This window comes from Pezoporus occidentalis, unplaced genomic scaffold (assembly GCF_034315485.1).
Source record: "Pezoporus occidentalis ecotype Australia unplaced genomic scaffold, CSIRO_AGI_Poc_V1 ctg259, whole genome shotgun sequence".
Classification (NCBI taxonomy): Eukaryota; Metazoa; Chordata; class Aves; order Psittaciformes; family Psittacidae; genus Pezoporus; species Pezoporus occidentalis.
The window spans coordinates 616,984-642,124 of NW_026914491.1; the positions used below are offsets into that span (position 1 = coordinate 616,984).

A 25,141-nucleotide genomic window follows, 5' to 3' on the forward strand; every position below is an offset into this window, starting at 1 on the left:
TCTCATCCCAGCAGCTTATCCCCAGCCCCTTGCACTGCTGTAAGTGGTAAGAACACTCCACTGGTAAAGCTCTGATACTGCTTGGGAAGAGCTGCTGATGTTACCTGGGCAGGAACAAGGCAGAGCAGGGTTGAACTTCCAACTGCTGCTCTAAAGCACAGTAAAGACATCTCCCAGAGACTTTGCTAGGTTGTGTCCATGTCCCTTCCCAAGTCACAAATCGCCTTGGGACTCACCTGCAGGTCACACATGTCCTGACTCTAAATGGGCTGCACAGGTCAGTGTGGATGAGTAAGCCCTGCTCTCTGCTGCAGGCTGCTGGATGTGCATCTTCACACTGCCTTCAGTGGGAACGCACAACGTGCCTGAAACTCTGCTTCTCCTGGTGTTCCTGTGCCATGCCAAGAGGGAAAGCAGCACAGCGCTCTGAACGTGTCAAGATGCACCTGGAACCAGCACCCAGTGACTTACTTCATCAGTGCACAAAGGACAATGGTTTCCTCCCCAAGCTCCAGGTGTTTCAACAAGCTCTGAACACCTCATCCCATTGCCAAGGGATCCGGACCAAAATGGGCAGCTCAGTCCTCTCCAAGACTGGTCATGCCTCAGAGCTGAGATCATGAGTACTGCGGGCAGGGGCGGTGTCAGAACACGGAGCACTGAGGAGAGCTGTGAGACCACGGAGGATGTGCTTACATGGCATTTGCAGGAGGTCCCTGCTCCATCCTCCAGGCCAAAACAAGGCAGGAGAACGTGATGGACCCCAAGCATGAGATGGAGCAGGACTCTGACCCCCTTCCATGACAGCTTTCCTGGCTTGTAGAGACATGATCAAAGAGGGTGAGCATCACTCATCACTTTTTCTACCACTCCTAACAAATATTGCCAGTGCCTTTGGATTGGGAATGGGTTGAGAGGAAGGAATGGCTGCACATGGGCCATCCTGGAGGTCACAGGAGACACCTTAAAAGAAGTTGATCCTCTGTCTGGTCTGAAACTCACTGAACACAACAAACACTCCTGTTGCCTTCAGCACTTACCCAGGCCTGGTGGGAATGGAGGGCACCCTTGATGGATCACCACGACCTCAGTGGGACACGTGCAGGTCTCATCCCTCTGGTCTGAGCTGCCCAGCCAGGACAGACACAAACCACAGCAGCTTCTTGCTCGTGTGGACATGGTGCTGGCTGCCCTGTGAGGAAAGCACGGCCACAGGGACATCTGCTTTCTAACAATGGTTGCTTTCTTGGCACCTCCACCCAGAGCCCTTTCTGTGTGCTCCCCTGTGACAGCAGATGGAGGCACGCTGCCCCAGCACCGGCTGTGCAGTACTTCATCTTGCTCGGGCAACAGCCAAAGTAATCAAATATGCAGGGAAACAATAAAAATGATGTATAAAACAAAGCGTCCTCCCCATGTCCCGCTTTCCAGCCCTCTGCCAGCTCCTGCCCCACCAGCCTCGTGTGTGAGGGTATATAACACCAGCACGATTCCTTGGTGTGGCCACAGCACAACACGGACCGAGTCAGAAGGATGGGAAGAACGGCCAGGAAAGGTAAAGAAGCTTTTGCAAACTGCATAGCTTGATGTGGGCATTGCTTGTGCTTACCTTGGTGTGTCTCTGTAAGGTCAGCTCTCATCAAATCCACTTTCTGCAAAGGCTGATATACACACGAATGTTGTCTGCAGGCTAAGCTTTCTGAATTACCGGGGTTTTTAATATTGCACGAGCATTGCAGGCATGCTAAACAACTCCCACAGGTTTTGCAGAGGGAGAGAACACACTCACCTTTTTGTTCGATTTTACCTTCTCCATAACTTCCATTCATTCCTCCGCTCATTTCAGCTCCTCTTTATTTACCACTCTTATACAGCAGTGGGTCATTGTGAGCTCTTCAGCAGGCATGATACCGCTGCGAGCACCCCTCCAGCGCACAGACTGGCAGGGGGTTTCAGGGCCGAGCCTTCTCACGGTGCTCTCAGATCCCAGGCAGCACGAGAGCCTGAGTTGTTATTGCACAAATGCTGCCGAGCTCAGGACCACAAACCTGACCCCAGCAGTGGATCCATGGCTCCGTGCTGCTCTCACCAGGTTGCTGTGGATGTTCTGCTCTTCCAGGCACCGGCATGGCGAATCTCCGCACCCTGAGCATCCTCCTGAGCCTCCTGGTCCCCGTGCACAGCACCCGGTCACCCGACTGCGGGGGCATCCTCACCCCCTTAGGACTGAGCTACTGTAAGTCCAGTCCCCTCTCAGCAGGGAGGGGAGGCAGCAGCATCGTTCAGTCCGATGATGGGACACCAAACACTGTCACCGCAAACTTCTGCCATTACTCAGCTCTCTTTCAACATCCTCTCTCCGTAGCTAGTACCAGGGGGGTTAGTAAGGGAAGGAAGCGTGACACACGGTGGATTTCAGCCTGTCCATCTGCCCACAACCCCCAGAGGCTCTCATAAAATATGTGCCCTGTTTCACAGTTGCTGAAGTTTCCAAGCCACACGCTGAGACAGTCCTCAGGCAGGACCTAATGGGTCCCACCGCTCCTGACCCGCTTGTCGGCTCCACGAAGCCCAGCAGGTGAGTCTGTGGCTCTGCCTTTGCTGCCATAGCCCTGCTTCATGCTGCTGGTCAGATGAATATCGTCCCGAAAGGCATTGTGCCAGTGAGGGCAAAAATGCTCCTGGAGACCAGCTCAGCTCTTTGCCAGAGAGGTTTAGAAATGAGCTCCTGGCTCCTCCACTGGGCTCTGAGGGCAGCAGCCCCAGTGCCACCCTGCGGCACCGATTTATCCATGGGCATCCCATGGACCTTTGGGGTTTGCCCGCTATGAGAGCAGGCAGGGACTGCCCACCAGCCCGGGCTGCTCTCCTGACACCTTCCTTTCTGCTCCAGCAGGACCCAAATCAGCTCTGTCAAAGTCACTGAGCTGTCTCTGTCGCTCGTCCCCGACTCCGGGCTGCGGCTGAGCGTTGACGTGGACCTGGGCATCACACCCGCCCCGTGAGTGCTGGGGCTCATGCTCCTGTCTGGAGCGATGGGGCTACATCCAGCTCCTGACATCTGCCTGCAGGAGCGGGGGGGCTGAGGTGAGTGGGACCAGAATCAGGACCAGGATCAGCCCCTGTGCTCCAGCCTCTGCTTCTCCTCCGCTGGCACAGCTCGACCACCAAGGTGATGAGACTGTCCATCCGGGCGAACCTCCACGTGGAAATGAACCCCGAAGGGAACCTGGAGGTGGTGACCTCTGCCTGCAAACCCACCATGGAGGAGGTGCAGAGCACTGAGGAGACGGAGAGGTCGATCCTGTGGTTTTCCTTGTTATGGGATCTGGGTAACGGGGGACAAGAAGAAACTGAGGCATGAGCGTTTCTAGGCAGGAAGGTGACTTTGACTGAGAGCTGCTCACAAAGGTTAGAACAAAAGCTTTGTTCTGCTTCCAGGGTTGGTTTTCCCCATTTCAAGAGAGTTCCATTCTCTCATAAGGGATCTTTAGAGCAGAGCAGCAGCCACATTTGTAACACAAGTCCAACAGCAGTTCTTCAGTGTTTTAGGATTCTGAACTGTATTTGCAGTTTTACTAGATAAGAAAGTAGTGGTAATAACGCCTCTGGTTGCCTTTTGGTCCAGATAAAAGACTCACCTGCCCTTGACTCATCTGAGCTGGGGCTCACCTAACTTCTTCCATTCTGTTGTTTTCATCCAGCAAGTCCTCCAGTTCAGAGCTGGACAAGGAGATTAATGTCGATAAGGTAAGAGAAGGGTGTGAGGCAGGAGAAGACAAAGTTGTGCAGGTCTGTAGGAACGAGAGCACTTTCAGTCAGGCCAGTGCACTGCCCCATGCTCCTGAATGCTTCCATCCCTGTCTCCAGGCTGCCAGCCGATGGGGACACCCCGTGCCAGCAGACTCCTGTGTTCATCTACCAGTTCTCTTCTTGTTCTTTGTGCCATAGGTTTGCCTGGAAGTCTCCAAACTGCTGCTTTCCCCGAATGAAGAGCTGATCTCTCTGACAGGTGAGCGTTGGGCTTTCACTCTTGATATGGACTAAAGGCTTTGGGGGTCATTCTGGAGCAGCTCACAAGATGGAACAGGCCCATGCAGGCACCTCCCACCACCTTCGCCTCCTCTTCCTGAGCATCCCTCTGCTCGGTTTGCAGCTCAGTTCCCCTTCACGCCGAGCTGCCAGCTCCAGTACCTGCCCCTGGCTGCACCCATGTTCTCCGAGCAGGGAATCACCATATCCCTGCAGGTAAACCCTCACTTCCCAGCACTCACATCCCAGCTCCCAGGGCTACGTGCCCTGAGACACCTCAGACTCCTTTTCTCCTTGCCCATGTCCCTGCAGACGACTTTCCAGGTGGCAGGAATGGCGATCCCGCTGCCAGTCAGCCCCGTGCCCTTCAACATGCCCGAGCTGGCCAGCTCCAGCCCCGCTCACCTCACCCTGGCTTTCTCTGAGCACTTCTTCACCAGCCTCTTCTTTGCCCTGGAGATGGCGGGGGCCTTCAACATGACCCTCCTGGTGAGTAGCGCAAAGAGAAGGGAGCAGCAGGCACACATGGGAGGGACAGCCCTGGCCCAGGGGCGGGCTGGGGGAGCCGTGCACCCTGCAAAGAAACGGGAACGGGAGCTGGGCAGTGCTGGCTGCGAGCCCTGGGGCTCGGTCAGCCACAGGCTGTGTTTGCCTTGCAGAGCCCGCTGACCACCGCCACCCTGGCACCCAAGATCACCCAGGTTGGTTGCGGTCGCACCGAGAGGCACGGCCCCGGCTCGGGCAGTGCCCCCGGGCACCGGTAACCCCCCTGCCCCGCAGATGGGCTCCCTGTTCCCGGAGGACCGGCCGGTGGTGCTGCAAGCCGTGTTCAGGAGCTCCACGCGGGTGGTGCTGGAGGAGGGCAAGGCAGCCCTGAAGCTCTTCCTCACCGTCCACGTCGGGGCAGGATCGCCGGCATTCCAGAGCTTCCTGAGCGTGAACGTGGTGAGCGTGCCCTGCGAGCCACAGCTGCGCTCGCCTCCGATGCAGGGAGCAGGGTGCGAGGAGCTCATCGCAGGCGGCAGCGCACGACGGGCTCAGCGCAGCCCAGTGCCCAAAGCTGAAGCAGGAGCGTTGCATCCCTCTGATCCTTGCCTCTCTTTTTCCCATGCAGGATATGTCTGCAGGACTCCTCCTCAGCGTCACCAACACGAGGATGATAATCTCTGCACCGGTGATAGAGTAATGAACCCCGCTATGCTCCGAGTGCTTGAAGGGGATGTGTCCCACTCATAAAGGGAAAGGAAAGGCAAAATGATCCAGGGAACTTCTTAGCTTACATGGTTTGGGCACTGCAGAGGTAGCTCTGTCCTGAGGGGACCAGTGAGACTCCAGTTTCACTGTGATTAAAGTGCAGTATCCTGCATCCCAGCCCGCTCACCCCAGCCCATGGCACATCAGCAGCACCCCAGAAGGCTGCTCAGGCTGAATCCTTGGGGACAAAACCTCCCTAGACCCTCACTGCCGTGCCCAGGCTCCAGCCGCCTGCTCAGGCACTACCCAGGCACCGAGCCCCCTGGCCCTGCCCTCACCCGTGGTCCCTGGGGGAAGTCGTTGCTCACTACAAGCACCTCCTGCTCCACTCTGTTTTCCAGGAACGTTGAGCTCAGCCTGGCTGCCTCCGACGTGGGCCCCGTGCCGGTAGGTGCCCTGCACCCCCCAAGTGACTGAGCTCAGCCACAGCCCCTCCTTGCCCTGTGCTGCACCCACTTAGTGAATGCACCTTAGCATCATCTTCTAACAGCCTGGTCCTGCACCTCCCAGCTTAGGCGGTCCTAAACCGTCCTGAGCAGTGGTTATCAGCAGGGGAACGCTGACTTTGGTGCTGGCCTCACCTGTGAGCACCAGGACCCCCCTCCTCTGGTCCTGGCCCCCCTCCTGCTTTAGCCATGCTGTGAGCTGACCATGGACTTCCCTTTGGCAGGATGCCTTACTGGAGGAGCTCTTCTTGCCCACGATCCGTACGGAGGTACCAGCTCAGATCAATGGTGAGGAGCCGGGAGTCCTGTGTGGTGCTGCCCCATGGGATGCGCAACCAGGACGAAGGCAGCACCCAGCTGGCTCCTTTCCCTCTGTTTTTTCCTAGTGGTCCTGAGCGAAGGCTTGGTCCTGCCCCACATCTCCAGCTTCACCTACACCGACATCAACGTCGTGATTCACAAGGTAAGAAATAAGACCTTTAAAGTGCTCCTGCTGTGTCTGATTTAAGGGGAGCCCGGGAGCAATGCTCACCTCCTGGTGCCAGAATAAATCAGAGCCCGCTCCTCCAGCCCTGCTCACCCACAGAACCAAGCCTCCTCACCTCACACAGGCAGAGCTCCTCTCCAGCCCCCCGACAGCAGCAGGGGCTGTGCTGGAGGGGGTGCTGGCCCATGGGGAGCCCTGAGCAGGCTCTTGAGAGCCACCCCAGCACCTTGCTCAGCCCCTGTTCTCCCCTTGCCTAGGACTATGTCTTGGTGCCCTGCAACCTGCAGCTCCAGGCGAGGACTGGAACACAGACCACTGTGGGCTGACATCTGGAGTAAAACGGGGGCCGAGCTGTGGACTCCTGCATCACACTTCCTTTGTGTTTTGGCGCTGCTTGAAATGCTGAGAATCTCCTTCCTCGCCTTACTAGAACAGCACTTTTTCGTCTCTAGGACGATAACAGCATTGCACTAGCACCTTTTCCTTCCAGTCCCACTCTTGGTGTGACAGCTGCACAAAGAGGATGGATTATAATTGTGTTCCATGCTTTAATTAAACATTTCTCTTTAATACTGCACTTTCTGGTGTGTCTATTGATCCACCCCCCCGACCATTTGTACCTGGAGACAGATGAGATTGCTCTTGCTAAGAACTGGTACCAGTACGGATGGCCAGCCCTTACATTTAATTAAGGGAGCATGAACATTCCACCAATTTATAAGGACGCAAACCAGCCTCTTAGTGCAGAGCGACACGGCCCCTACCAACAAGAGATCCCTCATCTGCTCTCCTCCATCCCTGTTGTTACTATGGGAACGTTGCGGCTGGTGCCTCTCCCTGGCTCAGGAAGGAGAAAAATAATAACAATAAACCAGCTCTGTCTGCACAATGGGCTCTAATTCTGGAGCCGAGGAACGCTCCCTGCTCCAAAGTGCACTTTGACAGCGCTCGGCACGGAGCCAATGCCGACGGAAACGTGGCTGCACCGGACAGACCGTGCCGGGCGCCCACCCACGGGAGCCTCTGTCCATGCTGGGATGCTCCCTGCCACTGCCCAGACCCAGCTCAGAAAAAAGGGGGGGGAAGCCCCACAACAGCCTTGGATGCCCTTGAGGGACAGAGGGGGTGGTCAGGGGGCTGCACCCCTCATGAGCTCTCTGATAACAACACTTCACACAGCACCGCAGCCGTGAACCCACGTTACACGTGCATCTGCTTGCACTCACAACAGCTATTACCCATCATTTCTAGCCTCTAGGAAGCACTTCAAACCCTCGTATTTCAGTGGCTCAGAAATAGGAGAGCAAACAAAACAAGTCAGGTTGATTTATTGCAAGGAGTAAAAAACCCCGAAGGTTTATATGCCCAGCTTGGGGACCTGACTAATGATTTGAATGGCCAAGGCTGGCAATAGTGGGAACTGCTCCTAATAAAAGTTCCCTGGTAGAGCTGCAACCATTATTCTTTGACTAATATATCTTAAACCAGGTTCCCAAAAGGAATAAGCTGCAGCAGTGAAAAGATGTATTCATTGCCAGTGGGTATTCTGGCTGAGGGCTTAACTGCATGGTTCTGCACCTTCAGCGTGGGGTCACGGGAGCTGCCCCCCCGCTCCCAGCACCTATGTGGGTCAGCCGCAGGTGTGGGGCAGAGCTGGGCCCTCCGCTTGTCCCCCCAGTTCACTGAGCCTCCAGCACAGCAGCACCTGCAGAAGGGGGGCACTGTGCTCCCAGCACCTGCTTTGGGTTCACCTGGAAGAGCACCACAGACAAGGGGGTCGTGGTGCTGTGCTTGGCACTAACCAAATCCATCATTTTCCTGGGTGGTTCTCCCGGGTCCCACAGGAAGAGCCACCAGGCAGTGCACCGCCAGAGGGGCATGGATGTAACAGCCAACGGCTCAGCCATTGAGGAACAGAGACGAGCCCCTTCACCAGCCCCAGAGGTGTGAAGCTTCACCAGGGATACTGCTGGTGCAAGAGCTGGAGATCCCAGAGCCCCAAGAGATCCGGGAGCTTGGGCAGAGCAGCCAGCCTGTCGCACCCCATTCCCACTGCTCACCCATAAGGTGATATTCCAGCTCATCAGGTGCCAGCACGATGGAAAACCACTGCTTAGAGGTTTTTCCACTGTGGACAGGATCACCCCAGTCCTTATCGATTCGGACTTGCCCTTTCCTGCTCTGGATTTCCTCCTGGACCCAGCAGCAATTCGGGACATTAGATTTACACGTTTCAGAAGATGCTGCCCTTTCCTCTGCTCCTTCCCACGGAGCCCTGTACAATAAATGGCACACTGGAAGCCAGGCCCTGGCAGGAAAAGCCATTTCCAGGTGCTCAAAATGACTTTCCCACTGTTCTGTGACCCCAGGCTCATGCAGGCCCTGCCCCAGCTCTGCACTGAGCTCTCGTTACCTGCTTCCCTCTGCTTTGTCTGTCTCGAGTCAAACAGACCCCTGGGACAGCGACAGGACCCAGGTTATGGTGTAGCAGCAGAACGAATCCCCTGCAGCAAACCCGAGTGCACAGAAGTGCCGGCTAAAACTGCACAAGAAGGTGCTGAACTTCACTCACCGTGCGGGAGGTGTTTGCTCGGGAGCCAGAACAACCTTGGACAAACAGAGCCCTTAACGCTGACCCGAGGGCAGAGAGGATGGATGGAGAAGCCAAGCGCGATCAGTGCAGCAGCCCTGAGGTGGCACAATGGAGTTGGTGCAGGTCACTGGAGCTGCTCATCCTGCCCGCTGGTGACGGGGTCACGGAGCCCCCAGAGCCCCGCTCAGCCAGCTCCATGGGCACAGCAGTGCCACAGAGCACAGGCAGCAGGGTCCAAGGGTCCTGGTGGTTCACTCGTGCTCACACCTCCCTTTGCAGCAGCTCCTCACCGTGTGTTCCAGCTGCTGCTGGTGCTGCTCAAGCAGGGAGCTCCCTCACCGCACAGGAGCATCCCTGCTGCCCAGGGACAGGACAAGGTGCTGAGGGCCGTGACCCAGCAGATACTGAACTGTTCTTACCTTTAGGCAGGAGCACAGAACAGGGCTTTGCCCCTGTCCATTACCTGACCAGCGCTGGACCTCTTCCACACTCTGACAGTGACACACCACCACCAGCTTTGGGAACACCAGCAATAAACAACACGCTGCTAACAACATCTAGTGCTGGGGAAAGTGCTTGAGAGGCCATTGGAGACCTGGATTTATTTCTTTTCTACCCTGAAATCCCAAGTGCCCGCGTTCTTCTACGTGTGACGTGCAGGGAACAACTGACTCACATCTGTCCGAGCAGGCGTGGGCTGCTGCAGGGACATGGGTGTGCTCTGGTGCGACCGTGCTGCCCAGGGAGCAGGTAATGAAGTTTTCCCTTCCGATTCCATTAGGAAACGCTTCATGACCTGTGGACATCCAGTTCCATTCGGACTCCTGGCAGGTTAGCACGTGTGCGGGGCTGACCTGGCCAGGAGCAGCCACTGGAAACCCAAGTGGGTTTTGTTCTGAGTGGAAAGTTTTCAAACCAAAACCTCAGTGGTCACAAAGGAACCAGACCCCAAAGCTGGAGGCAGGACGGATGCTCTCCCTGAGAGGCATCAGAAAGCAGAACCTCATTCCAGCACTACAAAAGTAGGGATGTTTATTGGGAGCTACAAGTTTCCTTCCGCACGGGGACGGTGACATTTCCTCCGAGACCCACATGCAGCAAGTTCCCTCTTCATTATATCAAGAGCAGTTTCCTTTCAGGACAGATTTAACACCTCTGCTGCAGCATCCCACGGCACTGCTGGAACTGCCACCCAAACCCTGCTCGGTCCTCTAAATAAGCATCCGCACACGGAGTGGCCTATGGGGGTTTGGCTCATGGGAGCACCTCAGTGCTCGCAGGCCAATGAACTGTAAAGTGTCCTAAATGTCATCAGGAATCCTGAAGTTTAGCGCAGAAAGGCTGGTAACGCTGGGCTCCGGGCTCCATCCGCGCTTCCTCCTTCCCCTCTGCCCCGGCAGAGCCCCCGGTGCCTCCCCTGCCCAGCTCACACCAGGATCACCAGCAGGCCCTGAGGAGGTGCAAGGAGCGACACAACCACGTCAGCACCCGGCTGCCAGGGATGCGGGATGCTGGCTCCCGACAGCGCAGCGGCAGCGCCCGGGGAGCAGGAAACCGGCTCGCGGAAACCCTCGCATCGGATTTGTACCGAGGGAGCAGCGCCCTTTGGGGGCACTGGAAGGCTCTTGCTCACCCAACGCCTCCGGCAGGGTGGGAGCAGCCCCGGTGACCTGCACCAGCACAGGCAGGAGGAGAGCACTCACCGCTAGGATCTGGATGTCCACCTTTATTAAGGGAATGCCCAGCACGTTTGGCAGAGGGATCCCGATGCCCAGAGCACCTGCAGGGGACAGACAGGTCCTTACATCACACCGCAGGGACGAGCCCAGCTCCCACCCGTGACAAAACCACTTGGGATGCACGGACCAGAGCCCCCCCCCCCCCGCCATGCTCTGGTTTTCCTTATGTTCCCTGTCACTGGTACCAGGGCCCTTTGGATGAAGCTGGGTTGGGTGGTGCCAGAATTAGGCTGGGAATTTAACTGCAGCCTTAAAACGGGATCGCCGATGTCTGATCGCTTCAGCTCTGCTGCCACGTGCACATCCCCTCTCCCCTCCCTCCCAGCACCCGGCCGGAGCCCTCCCGGTGTTCCAGCTCTCCCGGTCACCCACCGTTGATGAGGGGCACTAAGGTCTCGGCCAGCAGACTGCTGCAGTGGGGCCTCAGGCTCGAGATCTGCACCAGAGAAGGGACAAGCGTGTGAGCAGCACTGCCTGGCACAGGGCAGCAGCGAGCACAGCCCAGTCTGTGGCTGGGTGCCGGCCCTGGGGCTGGAGATCCCTTCCCACGGACACGGCTGAAGGACAAATCGCCCTCTTTTCTTTAAAGCAAAACTATTCTTCCTTGATTTGAGTTTGGTGCTTCCTTTGGGAAACCTTATTCCAGGTGAAACTCCCACTGGAGCTCTGTGTAAGCGGTGCCCATGCAGGGGTGGAAAAACAGACTTCAGGTTTCACGTTTGCATTATTAGAAGAGGCAGAAGGGGAAAAAAAGGCAGCAGAAAAAGAATTGCCAAGAGCCACAAAACAGAGCAGCAAACAACTGAGACCCGCAGCAGCTGTAATCCATCACAGCCAGAAGAGGTTACAGCAGCACCAGCGGCCACGCGCCTCCATCCCTCCTTCCCCACAGCCACTCGCGCAGCGCTCGGCCCGGGCTGGTGCGACACTTACGTTACTGATGCCAACTTCAGAGGACTCCAAGGAGAGGGAAGTGCTGCGGGGAAAGGAAGCATTGGGCACGTCAGACGCTGCGGCACCTGCTGGAGGTCGCAGCAAGAGCCCTGCCACCTCCAGAGCAGCACCAACCCACGGGCGAGGGATCCTGTGAGGCATGGCTGGGGCATGCCCAGCAGGGTCAGCAGGTGACACAAACAGCAGCGGTGCCACCCTTGCAAGCGAGGGGAGAAAACAGGGAAAGAAAAGCTGAACCTAACTGTTATCTGCCTGTAAATGAGGCAGCGCCGAGGCAGGGCACCCGTGGCTCCTGCCCTCCCCGGCCCTCTCCCGCACCTACTGACCTTTGGAAGGAGTCAGCTCCTGTTAGCGGAGAGAAAGCTTCCAGAAGCAGCATCCTGCCTGGATGGCAAGACCATGAGCTCTGGAGAACTTGCTGCCGCTCCTAATCCATCACTGCCACCACAACTTCCTCCATAGCTAAAATGTAGGCTTTATCTCCACTTTGAATGTCTCTTTTCTGCTTCTGCTGAATCTTGTTATACCTTTGTCTATTGAATTAAAAGCTCTTTGATGCATTTCTGTCCTCTGTATCGCTGCATGCAAGCTATGCCAATTTTGCTTCTAAATCTAGCTCTTTGACAAGCTAAATGGCTTGAAATCCTCAAACCTCACACTTGAAGGAATGCTTTCCAATCTTTAATCATACCTTGACTGCCATTAATGACAGCACTTTCCTTTCCTCCTTTATCACTCCTGTCCCATGTCAGACACTGTCAAATACTGCCCAGGATCAAAGTCAAGCTGACAGCCTCACAGTTCTTCAGGTTACCTCATTTCTCCTTGTTATAAAACTGACACAGACATTACCTCCAGTCCCTAAAACTTTCCAGCTCCTGTAACATTGCCTGAAAGCCTGTGGGGACAGCCTTACCCACCCAGGGACAGCCTTACCCACCCAGTTACAGCCTTACCCACCCAGGGACAGCCTTACCCACCCAGGGACAGCCTTACCCACCCAGTTACAGCCTTACCCACCCAGGGACAGCCTTACCCACCCAGGGACAGCCTTACCCACCCAGTTACAGCCTTACCTACCCAGTTACAGCCTTACCTACCCAGTTACAGCCTTACCCACCCAGTTACAGCCTTACCTACCCAGGGACAGCCTTACCTACCCAGTTACAGCCTTACCCACCCAGTTACAGCCTTACCTACCCAGTTACAGCCTTACCCACCCAGGGACAGCCTTACCCACCCAGTTACAGCCTTACCCACCCAGGGACAGCCTTACCTACACAGTTACAGCCTTACCCGCCCATGGACAGCCCCAGCACCAGCCGGCCACCAGCAATCGACACGTGCACATTTAGACCGAGATCCTGCAAGCAGAGAGGGAAGAGGCTCAGCTCCCAGGGACATCCCCATCCCTGCTGCCAGCCCCCGGCCAGCTGCCGATGACACCGGTCTGAGGGGTTTCCATGCACTCACAGCCTTCAGCAGCAGGACGTTGAGGATGGGTCCATCTGAACGCCTGACGAACACCTGAACCAGCACCGAAAGCTCAACGGTGGCTTTCCTATCTTCCAAGAGGATGAGCGGGCTCCCAGCCAGCGTCAGCCTAATGCTCAGAGGGCCGGTGCCACGGCAGGCAGAGCACTGTGGGGACCGGGGACACATGGGGGTGGGCGCCCACACCCCCCAAAACTCTGTGGGGTCTCCCCCAAGGTCACACAGACCTTGGACAAGCCCCATGTACCGAGCAAAGAGGCCCAGCAGCACGGGTCGGCACCGCTTGCAGTGCGGACGTGGGAAGAGCAATGGGGCAGGCTTGAGCCCACCATGGCCAGGAGGGGAGCAGGAGACGGGAGCCTGGCACATCCAGGTTCATCACTTGGATGTGCTTGGACCTGGCGAGGTCCACACAGAGCCTGGCAGCAGCAGAAGGCACTCACCCCCGTGGGGAGCAGGGTGGCGATGGCTTTCTGCAGGTTGCCAGCACTGGAGAACTGTGGGGACAGAAGCACAAGCAGCCCCAGTGAATTCTCCAGCTGATTTCACTGATCCCACCCTGCCAGGACCACCCCTCTCCCTCTGGTGCTCCTGTTCCCAGCCCTGTTTGTGCTCCTGGGGATGGTTCCAGCTCTCCCTCCCTCACTGTCCCAAGGGAAGCCCCAGGAAGCTCAGTCAAACACAGCCCCTGAGCCCTCCACCTTCCCCAGCTGCATGGGCAGCTCCTGGACAGGCAAAGCAGCTCCTGCTCCCCAGCTGAGGCTGCAGCGTGTCCCTTGTCACCTCCCCGGGTGCTGCCACACTCACGATTTCAGGGGTGCAGGTGAAGGTCTGTGGGGGTATCCGGACCAGGAGGGACAGGACCGCGTTGAGGAAGCTCTGGCGCAGCCCCAGCACCAGGAGCTTGTCCAGCAGCGGAGGCAAGGCAGAGGGGGACGAGTCATGGGGGATGATGCTGCCTCCCACCTGCTTCACTGCACCCTGTGGAGAGAGGTGACAGGGACATTAAACCGAATCTCCAGAGCCATGAGGCACATCCAGTCCTTGAGATGGACAGTGCAGCGCCTGCATCAGCTCAAAGAGCCTCAGCTTAGGGAGAGCATTGGACTCAGAGCAATTCCCTCTCTGTTTCCCAGATGCAAGGAGCTGATGAAGAGCAGGGTGCATGACTGGGGCCTTTTAGCTAACAACAGACTGCCCAAATCACAGCTCGCTGCTTCAGCTCACCCTTGAGGTCTCCAAGAGCACGCGATGGTGACGGGGCTGCCAGCTGGGGTCCAGCCCAGCCTTCCCCACCTCCAGCACCCAGCCAGGCATGAGCCAGCCTCGGACCTACAGCAAACTTGCACCCACACCAACTGCTTGCTCAGGAGACCGGCTCTGAGCACATGGGGTGGTGGAGGCAAAGGCTAATCCCAGTGAAGGACCTGCACTAAAGCAGGAGCAGCAGCACTGCCTGTGCAGTGTTCGTTACCAGCCCTTGCTCTTCTGCTCTGTTTGTGTCCCAGGTGCTTCTCACTAGCCACTTTCTTTAAGCTCTCCTGTTCGAAAGTCCTGTTTGGTTCCTGCTGCTGTTTTTCCCTGCCGGTGAGGCAGAGGTAAAGAACACATCCATTAGCTTGGTTTAGCATTCACCCAGAGCAGAGACCGAATAGCGAAGGCAAAAACAGTGACACCCAGTCCGCAGGCAAGGCGAGGGAGAGGATGGAAACAGCTTGTCCCAACAGTTACAAGCAGCCTGGGGATGAGTTTGTGAACAGAGCAAGAGAAGGCTTGAAGAAAAGCACAGCAGTCACTTAATGGTGATTTAGATAAGGATCTAAGCAAGTCATTAAGCAGCGGCTGCACGTGGTTGCACTGGAAAAGGGCAGCTCCCATGGGATGAGGTGAACGGGCACCTCCCAGGGTCCTTTAACTTACGTCTAAATCCAGGCCGAGGAACGAGCCGGAGGTGAAGGGGAGGCTGGCGAGCTGGTAGTGAATGGTTCCTGCCGTGCCGACCGGGATCACCGCTGCACGGGGAGAAGGGTCCTCACCCCACCAGGGAACGGGCAGCACAAACCCTGCCCCAAGGCAGACCCCACACCCACAACCCGGCCCCGAGCATTCACTGCTGGGGGATGCTCCAAATCCAGCTTTGTGGGATCTGCCTTTAGAACGCAGCCCCAGAGGAGCAAAGATAAGCTAAATCCAAGAGTGATGGAAAACATGGCTTAAAGGGGGCCAAGGGGCGAGCAGGTCACTTGGGCTGCTCAGGTGTGAACTCAAGGCTCAACAGACCTGAAGCAGCACAGCTCCTCAGCTCCTCCTGCTGCTCTTACGGATGTGCATCCTCCCTGGTGCACTACTGTGGGAAAGCACACTTCCCACTGCATGGGGAAGCAGCACCCATCCTCCACCAGAAACACACCGTTGAGAGTGCCCAGGAGCTGGATGTTCACCAGGTTCACCACGATGTCAACCACTGGACACAGCTGCAACACGAAGCAGAAATGCGACGGCTCAGCCACTGCCCCCTCCCACGCCCCCAGCCTGACCCGACCCACTCCTTTCAACCTAAATCCCATGGGGAATAGTGCTGTGTGGCATTAGGCAGCAGCTGGGCTGCTGTGGAGGACTTGGGGGCAGTGCAGCATCCCTGGAGCTCTGGTACCACACCAGAGGGGACTGCTTTGGTCTGGTCATGGGCATCCTGGCCCAGCAGCACACGCTGGTGATGTGGGAAAACAGCACAGAGCTGCTGCAGCTTCCTGCTGCTGTTCCCACATTTCAGCTGTGAAAGGAGGGCAATCTCCGGGCTTACCAAACCGGGCAGAGTGGCTGTCAGCTGCTTGAGCACGATCTCATTCACTGACAGGGAGAGTAAGCTGGGAAGGAAAGAGAAAACATTTCCAGTCACTACCAGCCCAGCGCAAGGGTCTCCAGCCTTCATTTCACCCTGCTGCATCCTCGGCCGTCCTCTCCGGAGCGCTGCTGCAGCTAACGCTGGCAGGAGCAGGCGCTGGGCAGGAGGCAGGAGGGAAAGGGACTGCTCATCCCACCCAGGGGAGAATTGGGCTTTATTCAGCACTGGGGGTGCGGGAAAGGGTTGAGCATCTCCAGTGTCACCCGAGTTGGGCTGTGTCCCTCTGGGATTTCAGATAGGGGAAGGTGGGGCCGTTATGAAACATCTGCATGTGAGTTACTGGAAATGAACCGTTTGCTGTGGAGTAACAAGAGGAGAAATCTTCTGTGTAACGTTTCACTGCTGCTGCTAAATAGATCACTCTGGGATGGGTGGTGCCTGCAGGCAGCACAGAGCCATTTACTTTTGGTAATCGATATATTTCTGGGCTGTTGGGTTAGAACATGCAGCAGCGCACTTGGCAAGCCACAGACAGCAGGAATTCATAACACACCTCGTTATTGATGCCCCAGTTCTGCCTACAGACACATCTGAGGAGCTGCCATGAAGCCACCCGTGCACACCCACACTCCCCCTCGCCCCACAGGGAGCTCAGCATCCTGCGCAGCATCACTTTAATCCTGCTCAGAGTCAAGATACAGCCCCCAGAGCGGGTGAGCCCCACTCTCGGTTCACTTACACAGGCTCTTCCAACCGGCTGCTGACGGAAACGTAATGCATAATGCAAAAATTAATTAGGAGAAATTCAATGGACCCGAAAAGTGAGTCATTCAAAGGCAATAAAAGAAAGTATTTCCCATGATCAATTTACTGCTGCATCCATCAATACACGAGTCAGTAAATTCCTTCTGCCAGGAATTCCATAAACACTGAGCAATAGATGGGGCATTTGCATGGAATTACCCATGCCCGCAGCAGTCAGGCCCAAGGTCCATATGCTCAGCATCTTTCTGTGGCAGCAGCCAAGGGCAGAGCATGAAACCAGGGCAGGTGACGGTGCTGTTCTCCTGGAACACTCCCTGCCCTGTTATTCCTGCCCACTGGATAGCAACTCACTGGTTATGTCTGAAGAAAACACGTTGGAAGAGGCACCAAGCCTCATGTTTGGATCTTAAAACCTCCCTGGGCAAGCAGAGCAAATTAACCCTCATCTTCCAACCAGCACATTTCCTGCCAGTTCCACTGAAGCAACCGGCTTTGGCAACGGGAAAGAAATCACTTCCCCGAGGCCTGGCTCTGCATCAGCTCAGCACCGGCTGTGTCCCGGCAGACTGCTGAGATCACTGGATAAAGAGGGCTGCGCGCAATGGAAAACATAAACCCGCAGCACTTACCCAGAGAGGAGCTTGATCCTTATGGCACCGAGGATGCAGAGGCAGTCTTCAATGACCACCTGCACTGTGCCCGACTCGAAATTCGTGCACTTAATGTTTGCGGTAATGTTCACATCCACAAAGACATCGATTAGTTCGGAAAGGAGGCCAACCAAGCTGAAACCAGAGCACGGGTTGAACACATTTCAGCTCCTGGCCTCTAACCAGAGAAACTCGGCGAAGCAGAGAGCAACAAACTGCACCTCAGTCCAAATGGCACAAAGCACTTCGCAGTGCCTTTTCTGCTCCGTGGCTTCAATACAGGGAAGACACAACCCCAAGGAAGGTGCAGCGTGTTGCCCGCCAGGAAGGCCAGGGGCTGGGGTTTGTCTGCTCTCACCAGTTGCCGCCGAGCTCCAGCTTGGCGGCGATGCTGAGCTGGACGCCGATCCCTGGCAGCAGCACCACCGACAGCTTGGGCAGCCGGACCTGGACGAGGTGCAGGCTGCGAAGGAGAGCGCAGGCTGCACACACGGAAAGCATCGTCCATGCTGAGCAGCTGCACCCACCGAGGAACCCGCAGCCCCACAGCCACCTCTGCTGGAGGCACGAGCGGTGTAAGCAAGAGACACCAGCTCCAGGGTGAGAGACTGCAGCTGAGAGCCAAGAGAAGGCAGCCCAGCGGCAGACTGGGGTGGAAGCCAGCTTCACAGAGCAGTGACCTTCTCTTTGTAGCCCCTTCTCCCCCCTCCCGTGCTGTCAAGTGTCCCTGATACCAACAGCAGCAGCAGAGTCATCATTCTGCAGCCCTAACCTGCAGCGTGCTTCACCACCCACCTTGCTACCACACAGAGGGCCTTCATGGGGTCAGAATCTCAGTATCAACATCAAACAAGGATAAGTTCTTGGGCCAATTGTGCCAACTGCAGCTCAGCTTTTGCTGCTTCAGAATGGGGGGTGAAGGTGCCATCGCTTACCCCGTGATGCTGGTGGGAGAGTTCAGCAGACCCCCTTCACCCATGATGTTTGGGAGCACGAGGCCCTGCAGGTGCTGCTGGAGGAGCCCGTTCTGCAGTATGGCATCGGAGAGAACTGGAAAACATCTGTATGTGAGGACCAGCACCTGCAGCAGGGACCTCTCCCCACTCAGTCAGGTCTGTCGTGGCAAAGGCATCACACACAAAGCCCCATTGCTCCCCAGAACTCCTCAAGTCATCAGCTGCTTCAGCGCAGCCAAATCACCCAGGGGATGGGAGGTGACACCAAAGCCACCCCCAGTGACTTAGCCAGGAGGAGCAGCAGAGGAGAGCATCCCAGACCCCTGACTCAGAGCTGACAGTGCGGATGTCACCAGCAGTGACAGTGGCCGTGGCTTCACTCACAGCTCGCTTTGCCCTTCTAAAGGGTGTTTGTTTCTTTCTGTCTTTGTTTGACAGCAGCACCTCGAAACAAGTATCTGTTTTTTTGCCGGAGCATCGCAAACATTGACACAGCTGCCGAGCTTCCCAGCGCTGTTTGCCAAACACCGGCTGCTCCAGCGTGGAATGAGAGCTAAGGGGAGATAATCCAGACCCAGCCCCAAAGTTCCATGGCTCTTTGGTGCTGAAACGCGCCCCAGCTCTGGAGCAGGGAGACCTCCCTGAGCCATGGACGCAGCGATGGTGGCAGGAGCTCCGAGCAAAGCCTGCAGCCCTGAGGAGCTGTAAACTGAAGGGGAGGTTTTGCTCCACGCCCTGGCTCCACAGAGCTTTCCCCCGGCTGTAACTCACGTTCTCTGGTTACCTTTCTGCAGGGCCCCTGGGCTGACGGCGCAGGACAGACCAGACAAGACTTCCCGAGAGGGCGAGAGGAGGCCACAGAAAAAGAGGATTCCAAAAAGCTTCAGCATCGTCACCGCCGGAAGAATCCCCTGCTGGAAAGGGAGACAGAGGGAGGAGGGGGAAAAGCCTCTAAGGAGTGATCCCGGTGTCCTTGCAAGGGATGAGGTCGAGAGGAAAATCCCTCCTCTACTCTTCATTGAGCTCAAGAAGACTCTGCTCCAGCCTGGGGCAGCAGGACCGTGGTCATGTCCACACACGTGGGGAGACTTCGAGTGTGGGTCATAAAAGCCCTTTCCTGCTCCTTTGTACTGGCCCAAAATATTCTGCGTGCTCACACGGAAGGAAGCCCGCCTGCTTTGCCCTGAAGTGATGGTTATGCTGTTGTCATTGCTGTAGTCCTCAGGGGAAACGTTACACGGGCTTTGGTGAGGGTCTCGCCACGGGAAGCAGCTGAGGATTGTCCTTGTTTGGTCTGACTCGCCAAAGCGATAAGCTGAAGCTCAGGTGATTAGAACAAGCTAACACCAAGGTCGTGATGTACTGAATGCTAATATAAATTTAATTAGGAGGCGACAGAACGACTCGGAGCTTGGTGCACAGCAAAATCTCAGGCTAAAGCAGCCAGCACAGGGTACACGTGTCCTTCCAGAGCGTGACACTGCCACCACCGCTCCCTGCCACTGTGCAGCCTTCGCTTTGATGCCCACATGTTATTTACCTGCAGCAGCAGCAGCAGCCAGGGAACGGCGCTCGGATCCTCTCGGGCTCTCCTGGAACTCGTCGAGGCCCTGCTTCGTCCTCCCCTTTTTTACCTGCTCCAGAGATGGAAGAAGCCTCCCTTATATAAACCTGCAGCACCAGACACACCTCTCCCTCCCCACCTCCACGTCCCACCATGGTCCCTCGCGCCCGTGCTCCCTGCAAGCAGCACCCAGCTGCCACCCCTCCTGATTTATACCAGGCAACGTCAGCGCCGACTTGACCGCCTGCCATCTCCCTTTGTGGCCTGGATCACTCGGATGCCGCTTTCCTTCCCCCCGCCCCAGGCTGTCTTAAAGGGATGCTCTGTAGTGGTGGCCCCAGCTCGGAGGGATCCCCATGCCCTGAGGACACCAATGCTGTGGGAAATCACAAGTATTACTGAAGCATCTCAGTCTGGCAGGAGGCTGATGGAGCTGCCTGTAGGGAAAGCAGCACGCACAGCACCTGGGCACGGATTCAAGGAAGCTTAGAGTAGGAAACAATCTACTTTTCCCAATCCCCAAGGCGTTATGGGGCTTAGGATGCTCATTCCTATTTCAAATGCAGCGCTGCAAGAAGATTTTCTTGGCATAGAGAGGTTGCAGGAACCTGATGAATGTTGGCTTTGTGAAGACCAAGCTTCAAATTGATTTTGGTTCTATCTGTAAACACCGTCGTGGATTGCCTGTCAAAACTGCACTGAAATTGCCCTGGAATTCTGAGCCGAAGGAGAGCAGCAGAAATGGGTGTTTCAAAGGGAAATCGCGCCCTCAGCAGCCGCCTTGGCCGGGCTCCGTGGAAGTTTCCATTGTGCAGAGCCCTGGGAAGATCTTATCTGGGGGCTTTGTTCGGGTCTGGTCACCCATGCTCCACAGGGACAGACCCCAATGGGAACAGGGCAGCAAAGGGCTCCGCGACCACTGGGGATGGTGGAGCCTGGCCTCGGAACAGCCGAGGTGCGGGAGAGGGAGGGAAGAGCTCCTTGGGCTCAGGACAGCCCTGGCACGGGAACAAACACAAGCCAAAGCGCTCAGGTTGAAGGCAGGAGAAAGCTGCCACCACCACGGCGAGGTTTGGGCTAGCTTCCCCATGGGAAACACTCAGCCTGGACGGGTTTCGGTGTGCTGAGCATGGCCCGGTCCCACGACATGGGGATGAAGGCCGGAGCCGCAGAACCAAGTGAAAAACCATCTCCCAGAATATGCGATCCCTCACCAGCACCCCGCAGCGCCCGCATCCTGCCGCCAGCTCCAGTCTTGCTTTCCCCATCCCCTCCCCTGGTGTACCAGGGGGATCTACACCTACGGCTTCTATTGCGGACTCTGCTGCTTGCCAGGAGCACCCTTCCCATCTTTCTCCTTCTTTGTCCCCTTTAGACAGCCTCAGATGCACAAGGCTGAATGTTGAGGTTCTACCTGACCCACACCCCGTAGCCAGAGCAGGGAGCAGAGGCCATAAGGATGAGGAGAGCGGCACATCCTACACACCATTGCAGGGATGTCTTCTCGCTCTGTGAGGAGTTCTTATTCACTCCTCTCCTTTGCCTTCTCTCGCACACCTATATTTCATTCTCCCCTTGAAGCAGTGATTTAGATAGCATTTACCTGGAGGCTGAATCCAGTTCTGCAGTGACAAGGGAATGTATATTAAAATGAAGCATTGCAAGAAATGCTAGGAGAGATTATCACAACACAAATGCTGGAAAGTGGAAGCGTTTATGGAAAGACTAATACCCGCAGTGGAAAGATGCTCCGGAGCAGCCGCTGGCATCCTGAACCACCTGAGCTTTGGCTCAGGAATGGGGCAGCTTAAACAGCAACAGGAACTTTTGGAGTGATATGAAATAAATATTATAATGTGGTCGATATTGTTAAAGTCACTGATATTTTTTCTCTACTATCCAGAAGCCCAGGGAAAGCTTAGAACTGCCATTCATCTCCAACCAAGATGTGGTGCAACATCTAAGAACACCAAGAGATCAGGTTGGGTCCACCGCAGTCTGAAGCCACCACCACCACCTTTTTATGACAAGTGGTGGGATTGAGACACCCCAGAGCTTTGCAGGCTGCAGACACCGAATCTCTTCCTTGTTATCTGGTGAGTTAAAAACCAGAGGAACCTCTGTAGAACTCCCCTAGTGGGCAAACAGCAACTCCTTCCTAAGGAAACGTGTGAAGTGCATCCTGTCTCTGGAGGGGATAAACCCAAAGGCAGCAGCACGAACCACAGCCTGTGATGGAGCTCCCTGTACAAACCCCCAGGCTGCTCTCTCACATGGGCACCTTCTGGAGTCTGCTTCCACATGGATGCTGCGAACATGAAACAAACTGCTCCGTTCAAACGCTGATGGAAAGGAACCTCTCTGACGTCAACCAGCAGCAGCCAGGCCAAGGGAAGGGAGAAAGCACTGAGGTGGGGAAACAGCACAGCAAATAGCACAGCAAATGGGCCAGCAAATGGGCCAGCAAATGGGCCAGCAAATGGGCCAGCAAACAGCGCAGCAAACAGCGCAGCACATAGCACAGCACATAGCACAGCAAACAGCACAGCAAACAGCACAGCACATAGCACAGCACATAGCACAGCAAACAGCACAGCAAATGGGACGGCAGAGGGGACAGCAAACGGGCCAGCAAACAGCACAGCAAACAGCACAGCAAACAGCACAGCAAACGGGACGGCAGAGGGGACAGCAAACGGGCCAGCAAACCTCAGGGGAATGAGGCTGATGGAACACAGACTGGAAAGGGAAGGGGGGAAATGGAGGAAGTTCTAACCACAGCTGCTGAGGCTCAGGTTTATGAACTGTTCTCCCCACTGTTGACCCTCACTGGAGAGCACAGCAGTGATGGGGATGCAGCTGGGCCGGTGCTGCCACAGGTCTGACAGAGACTGGAGAGCAAATGTCTCTTGATGCTGTGTTCCCTCCACCTCACTGCACACAGCATCACTCGGGGGAAGGAGGAACCCTCCCTGAACTCCCTGTAGCACACTGAACCACGCTATCTAGAAACGCTGCCTTAGCAGAGCATCTCTCTGTACAGTTACCTGTGCTCTTGCTCGGGTTGGGATGGATGAATCATGGATTTGTCAAAACCCCAACCAAAACCTCCTCGAAAGGAGCTGAAGGGTTTTAGTTAGACCTGAAGCAAAACCTCCCCAAGCTTTGGGACTGGACTTTGGCCCAGGATTGTCAGAACCCCCCAGTCCCCACAGCCAGGTTTAGAGCTGGTTCAGCGGCTGCCTTTGTCAGCAGCGCACAAGGGCAGAGCAGCTTAATTAATACCCATGGCTCTACAACAACAGCCAGCCTTGCCAAATCGATCCCAGGCTCACGCTGACCCAGGCTCCTGCTCCTGCACGCACCAGGGGCTCGTGGTGTTGTGCGTGCACAGACGTCAACGGCATCTTTCCAGATGCACTCGTGTCTGATCGCTCACCCGTGCGGCTCCCGACACAGGAACCTGAGAACCCGAGCGTGGTCCTGGGTGAGGGCCACGCAGACGGCACAGGCAGCAGGAATGGGGAGGAGGACATCGGGCTCGCAGGCAGAGTTCGAAGGAGCTGCCTGTCAAAAGGAGCAAGAGCAGCAGCATTGATTCCTGGGTGCATCCGCAGTGCCGCACATAAACAGCGAGAGCAGATGAAACCCCTGCCAGGAGATAGCCACAAATCGATGTGCCCAGGAATTGCACAGACAGGAAACTTTGTGCTTCCGAGATGTGAACCGGAGCGGAATGAGCGCAGCGTTATCAGCCACAGGAAAGGGACAAACTTCATTAGCCAGATGCAGCGTGAGGAGCTGCAGTGCAAGAGCCACGGCCTCAGACCTCCGCCGGTGCTCCAAGGAGTGATGCTGAAGGCAGCACTGGCCAAAGGAGCCACAGGGGAACCAGCCACCATGGGCAGGAAGCCTGGGGAGCCCCAACCCCCTCCCCAGCTGCTCTGGGCATTTTCACTCAGTTTCGCAGTATTTTGTCAGTGGCTGTCATCAGCCTGCAAAGACTGAGCTGAAATCCCCCGAGCATCTCCCCATGGGGACATCCTGCATCCTGGCTTACCCAGAGCTGCCACGTTCCAGGGTTCCCCAGAGCAGCCGTTTACTCCTGGCCCCACACAAGACTGGCAGAATCCCCCACTGAAAGGCCATGGGGCACACACAGCTCCCCTGCCCCACATCTGGGGGGTGCAGTCAGAGGAATCCCCGTGTCTGCAGCCAGCCCCACAGCGTGGGCAGCCTGGGCTCCTGAGTGATGCAGCACGCACCCCAAAGTCAAACCTAGTGCTGTATCTTAAAGAAATGAATCCATTTTCTGCCTTCTTCCCATCACGAGCGCTGTGAACGCCTCAGTTCCTCCTCACTCTTCATTCTCCCAATTTACTTCTTGCTTTCCTCCCAGGCTGGAAAATGGATTTCTGCCCATTGCATTGTCTCAGGAAGTGTCAGCACTGTGGTGCCGACAGAGACTTTAGAATAAAGACAGCTATTTCCATCTGACTGAAGGAGAGCACCACAGGCTCAGCGCCGTGCTTCTGTCTTGCCTCAGGTTTGGGGAAGCTTTGCTTTACAAAGAAAACAGCAGTATTGAGCGAAATTGTCCTTGATCGTCTCTATTAATCCCTGGGAAGAATTAGCAGCAGCCTTATATTGCACACATACATCTTCTGCAAGTAAAGATCTTAGGCTTTCTCTCTTATTCTCATCTTTTAATAGAGACTCGGCAGGGTCCCCCTGGACACATCATCAGTGCAGGTGGCAGAATTAGTGCTGTGCTTTGTCCAGGCGTTCCTCGGGGGATAAATTACAGCTCTTACAAACAGCCGGGGCTGGAGTCAGCACTATGTAAATAAGGGTTTATTTCTAGGACGATACCGACCGCTGGAAAGAAACTGCACCTGACCCAAGGCAGCGCGTCCGTGTTAGACAAGCCTGGTTAATGACTTAATCATCCTGAGGAGCAGGACCAAGGGCAAGCTCATCCTTGTGCCATGGCCAGCCCGGCGCTGGTGGGCACGAGGATCCCGTCTCGGGGCAGAAGCCTCAGGACATCAGTGGGACACAGAAGGGAGCACACAAAGGGGCATTGGAGGGGATCAGACCCGGGGTCAGGACCTGCCGGGTGCTGAGCACCCACCCGCTGCCCGGCCCGGTGCCGTGAGGAGCTGTTACAGATCTCACACCCGTCCTCCCTCGGCCTCCAACCTGAGGGGCGGTTTTGGGGCAAGAAACGCGTGAGGAGCTCACCCTCAGGGGATGGAAGCGGGGGGCCCGGAGCTCGCGCTGCCATGGCAGCAAGGGCCCCTCTCTCCGAGGCGTCCCCAGGGCGCTGGACAGCACCCGTGCACCGCAGCGAGCGCACAGG

General features: G+C 56.2%; 2 protein-coding genes across 2 annotated transcripts; one reads left to right on the forward strand and one right to left on the reverse strand.

The window, feature by feature from the left end:
* Positions 1 to 992: 992 nt before the first annotated feature.
* Positions 993 to 6,545, forward strand: BPIFB2 (BPI fold containing family B member 2). The gene is made up of 16 exons (XM_062623882.1): positions 993 to 1,555; positions 2,120 to 2,236; positions 2,479 to 2,578; positions 2,897 to 3,001; positions 3,160 to 3,297; positions 3,705 to 3,750; positions 3,952 to 4,012; positions 4,157 to 4,248; positions 4,345 to 4,521; positions 4,692 to 4,733; positions 4,813 to 4,977; positions 5,147 to 5,214; positions 5,628 to 5,673; positions 5,957 to 6,020; positions 6,119 to 6,195; positions 6,477 to 6,545. Exons 1-16 carry the CDS (start codon positions 1,534 to 1,536, stop codon positions 6,543 to 6,545), a joined length of 1,389 nt encoding a protein of 462 aa, XP_062479866.1. The 5' UTR covers positions 993 to 1,533.
* Positions 6,546 to 10,197: 3,652 nt separating this feature from the next.
* On the reverse strand, positions 10,198 to 19,234 carry LOC134166330 (BPI fold-containing family B member 4-like). Its single transcript, XM_062623883.1, has 15 exons — positions 19,000 to 19,234; positions 18,195 to 18,309; positions 17,618 to 17,722; positions 17,239 to 17,394; positions 15,803 to 15,866; positions 15,410 to 15,473; positions 14,920 to 15,011; positions 13,807 to 13,980; positions 13,443 to 13,496; positions 12,979 to 13,146; positions 12,802 to 12,869; positions 11,485 to 11,527; positions 10,924 to 10,987; positions 10,516 to 10,592; positions 10,198 to 10,262 (listed from the first exon to the last, which is right to left on the reverse strand). Exons 1-15 carry the CDS (start codon positions 19,232 to 19,234, stop codon positions 10,239 to 10,241), a joined length of 1,503 nt encoding a protein of 500 aa, XP_062479867.1. The 3' UTR covers positions 10,198 to 10,238.
* Positions 19,235 to 25,141: the final 5,907 nt, after the last annotated feature.

Excerpts from the sequence above, each read along its gene's own strand:
- BPIFB2 (XM_062623882.1), top strand. The coding sequence starts at position 1,534 with ATGGGAAGAACGGCCAGGAAAG. Across the intron at positions 4,978-5,146 it reads GCTTCCTGAGCGTGAACGTG|GATATGTCTGCAGGACTCCT; the intron begins GTGAGCGTGCCC and ends TTTCCCATGCAG. Across the intron at positions 6,021-6,118 it reads GGTACCAGCTCAGATCAATG|TGGTCCTGAGCGAAGGCTTG; the intron begins GTGAGGAGCCGG and ends GTTTTTTCCTAG.
- LOC134166330 (XM_062623883.1), bottom strand. The coding sequence starts at position 19,234 with ATGAAGAGTAGAGGAGGGATTTTCCTCTCGACCTCATCCCTTGCAAGG. Across the intron at positions 15,867-17,238 it reads AGGATCAAGCTCCTCTCTGG|CTTACTCTCCCTGTCAGTGA; the intron begins GTAAGTGCTGCG and ends TTTCCTTCCCAG. Across the intron at positions 13,497-13,806 it reads TCACCTGCACCCCTGAAATC|TTCTCCAGTGCTGGCAACCT; the intron begins GTGAGTGTGGCA and ends CTGTCCCCACAG.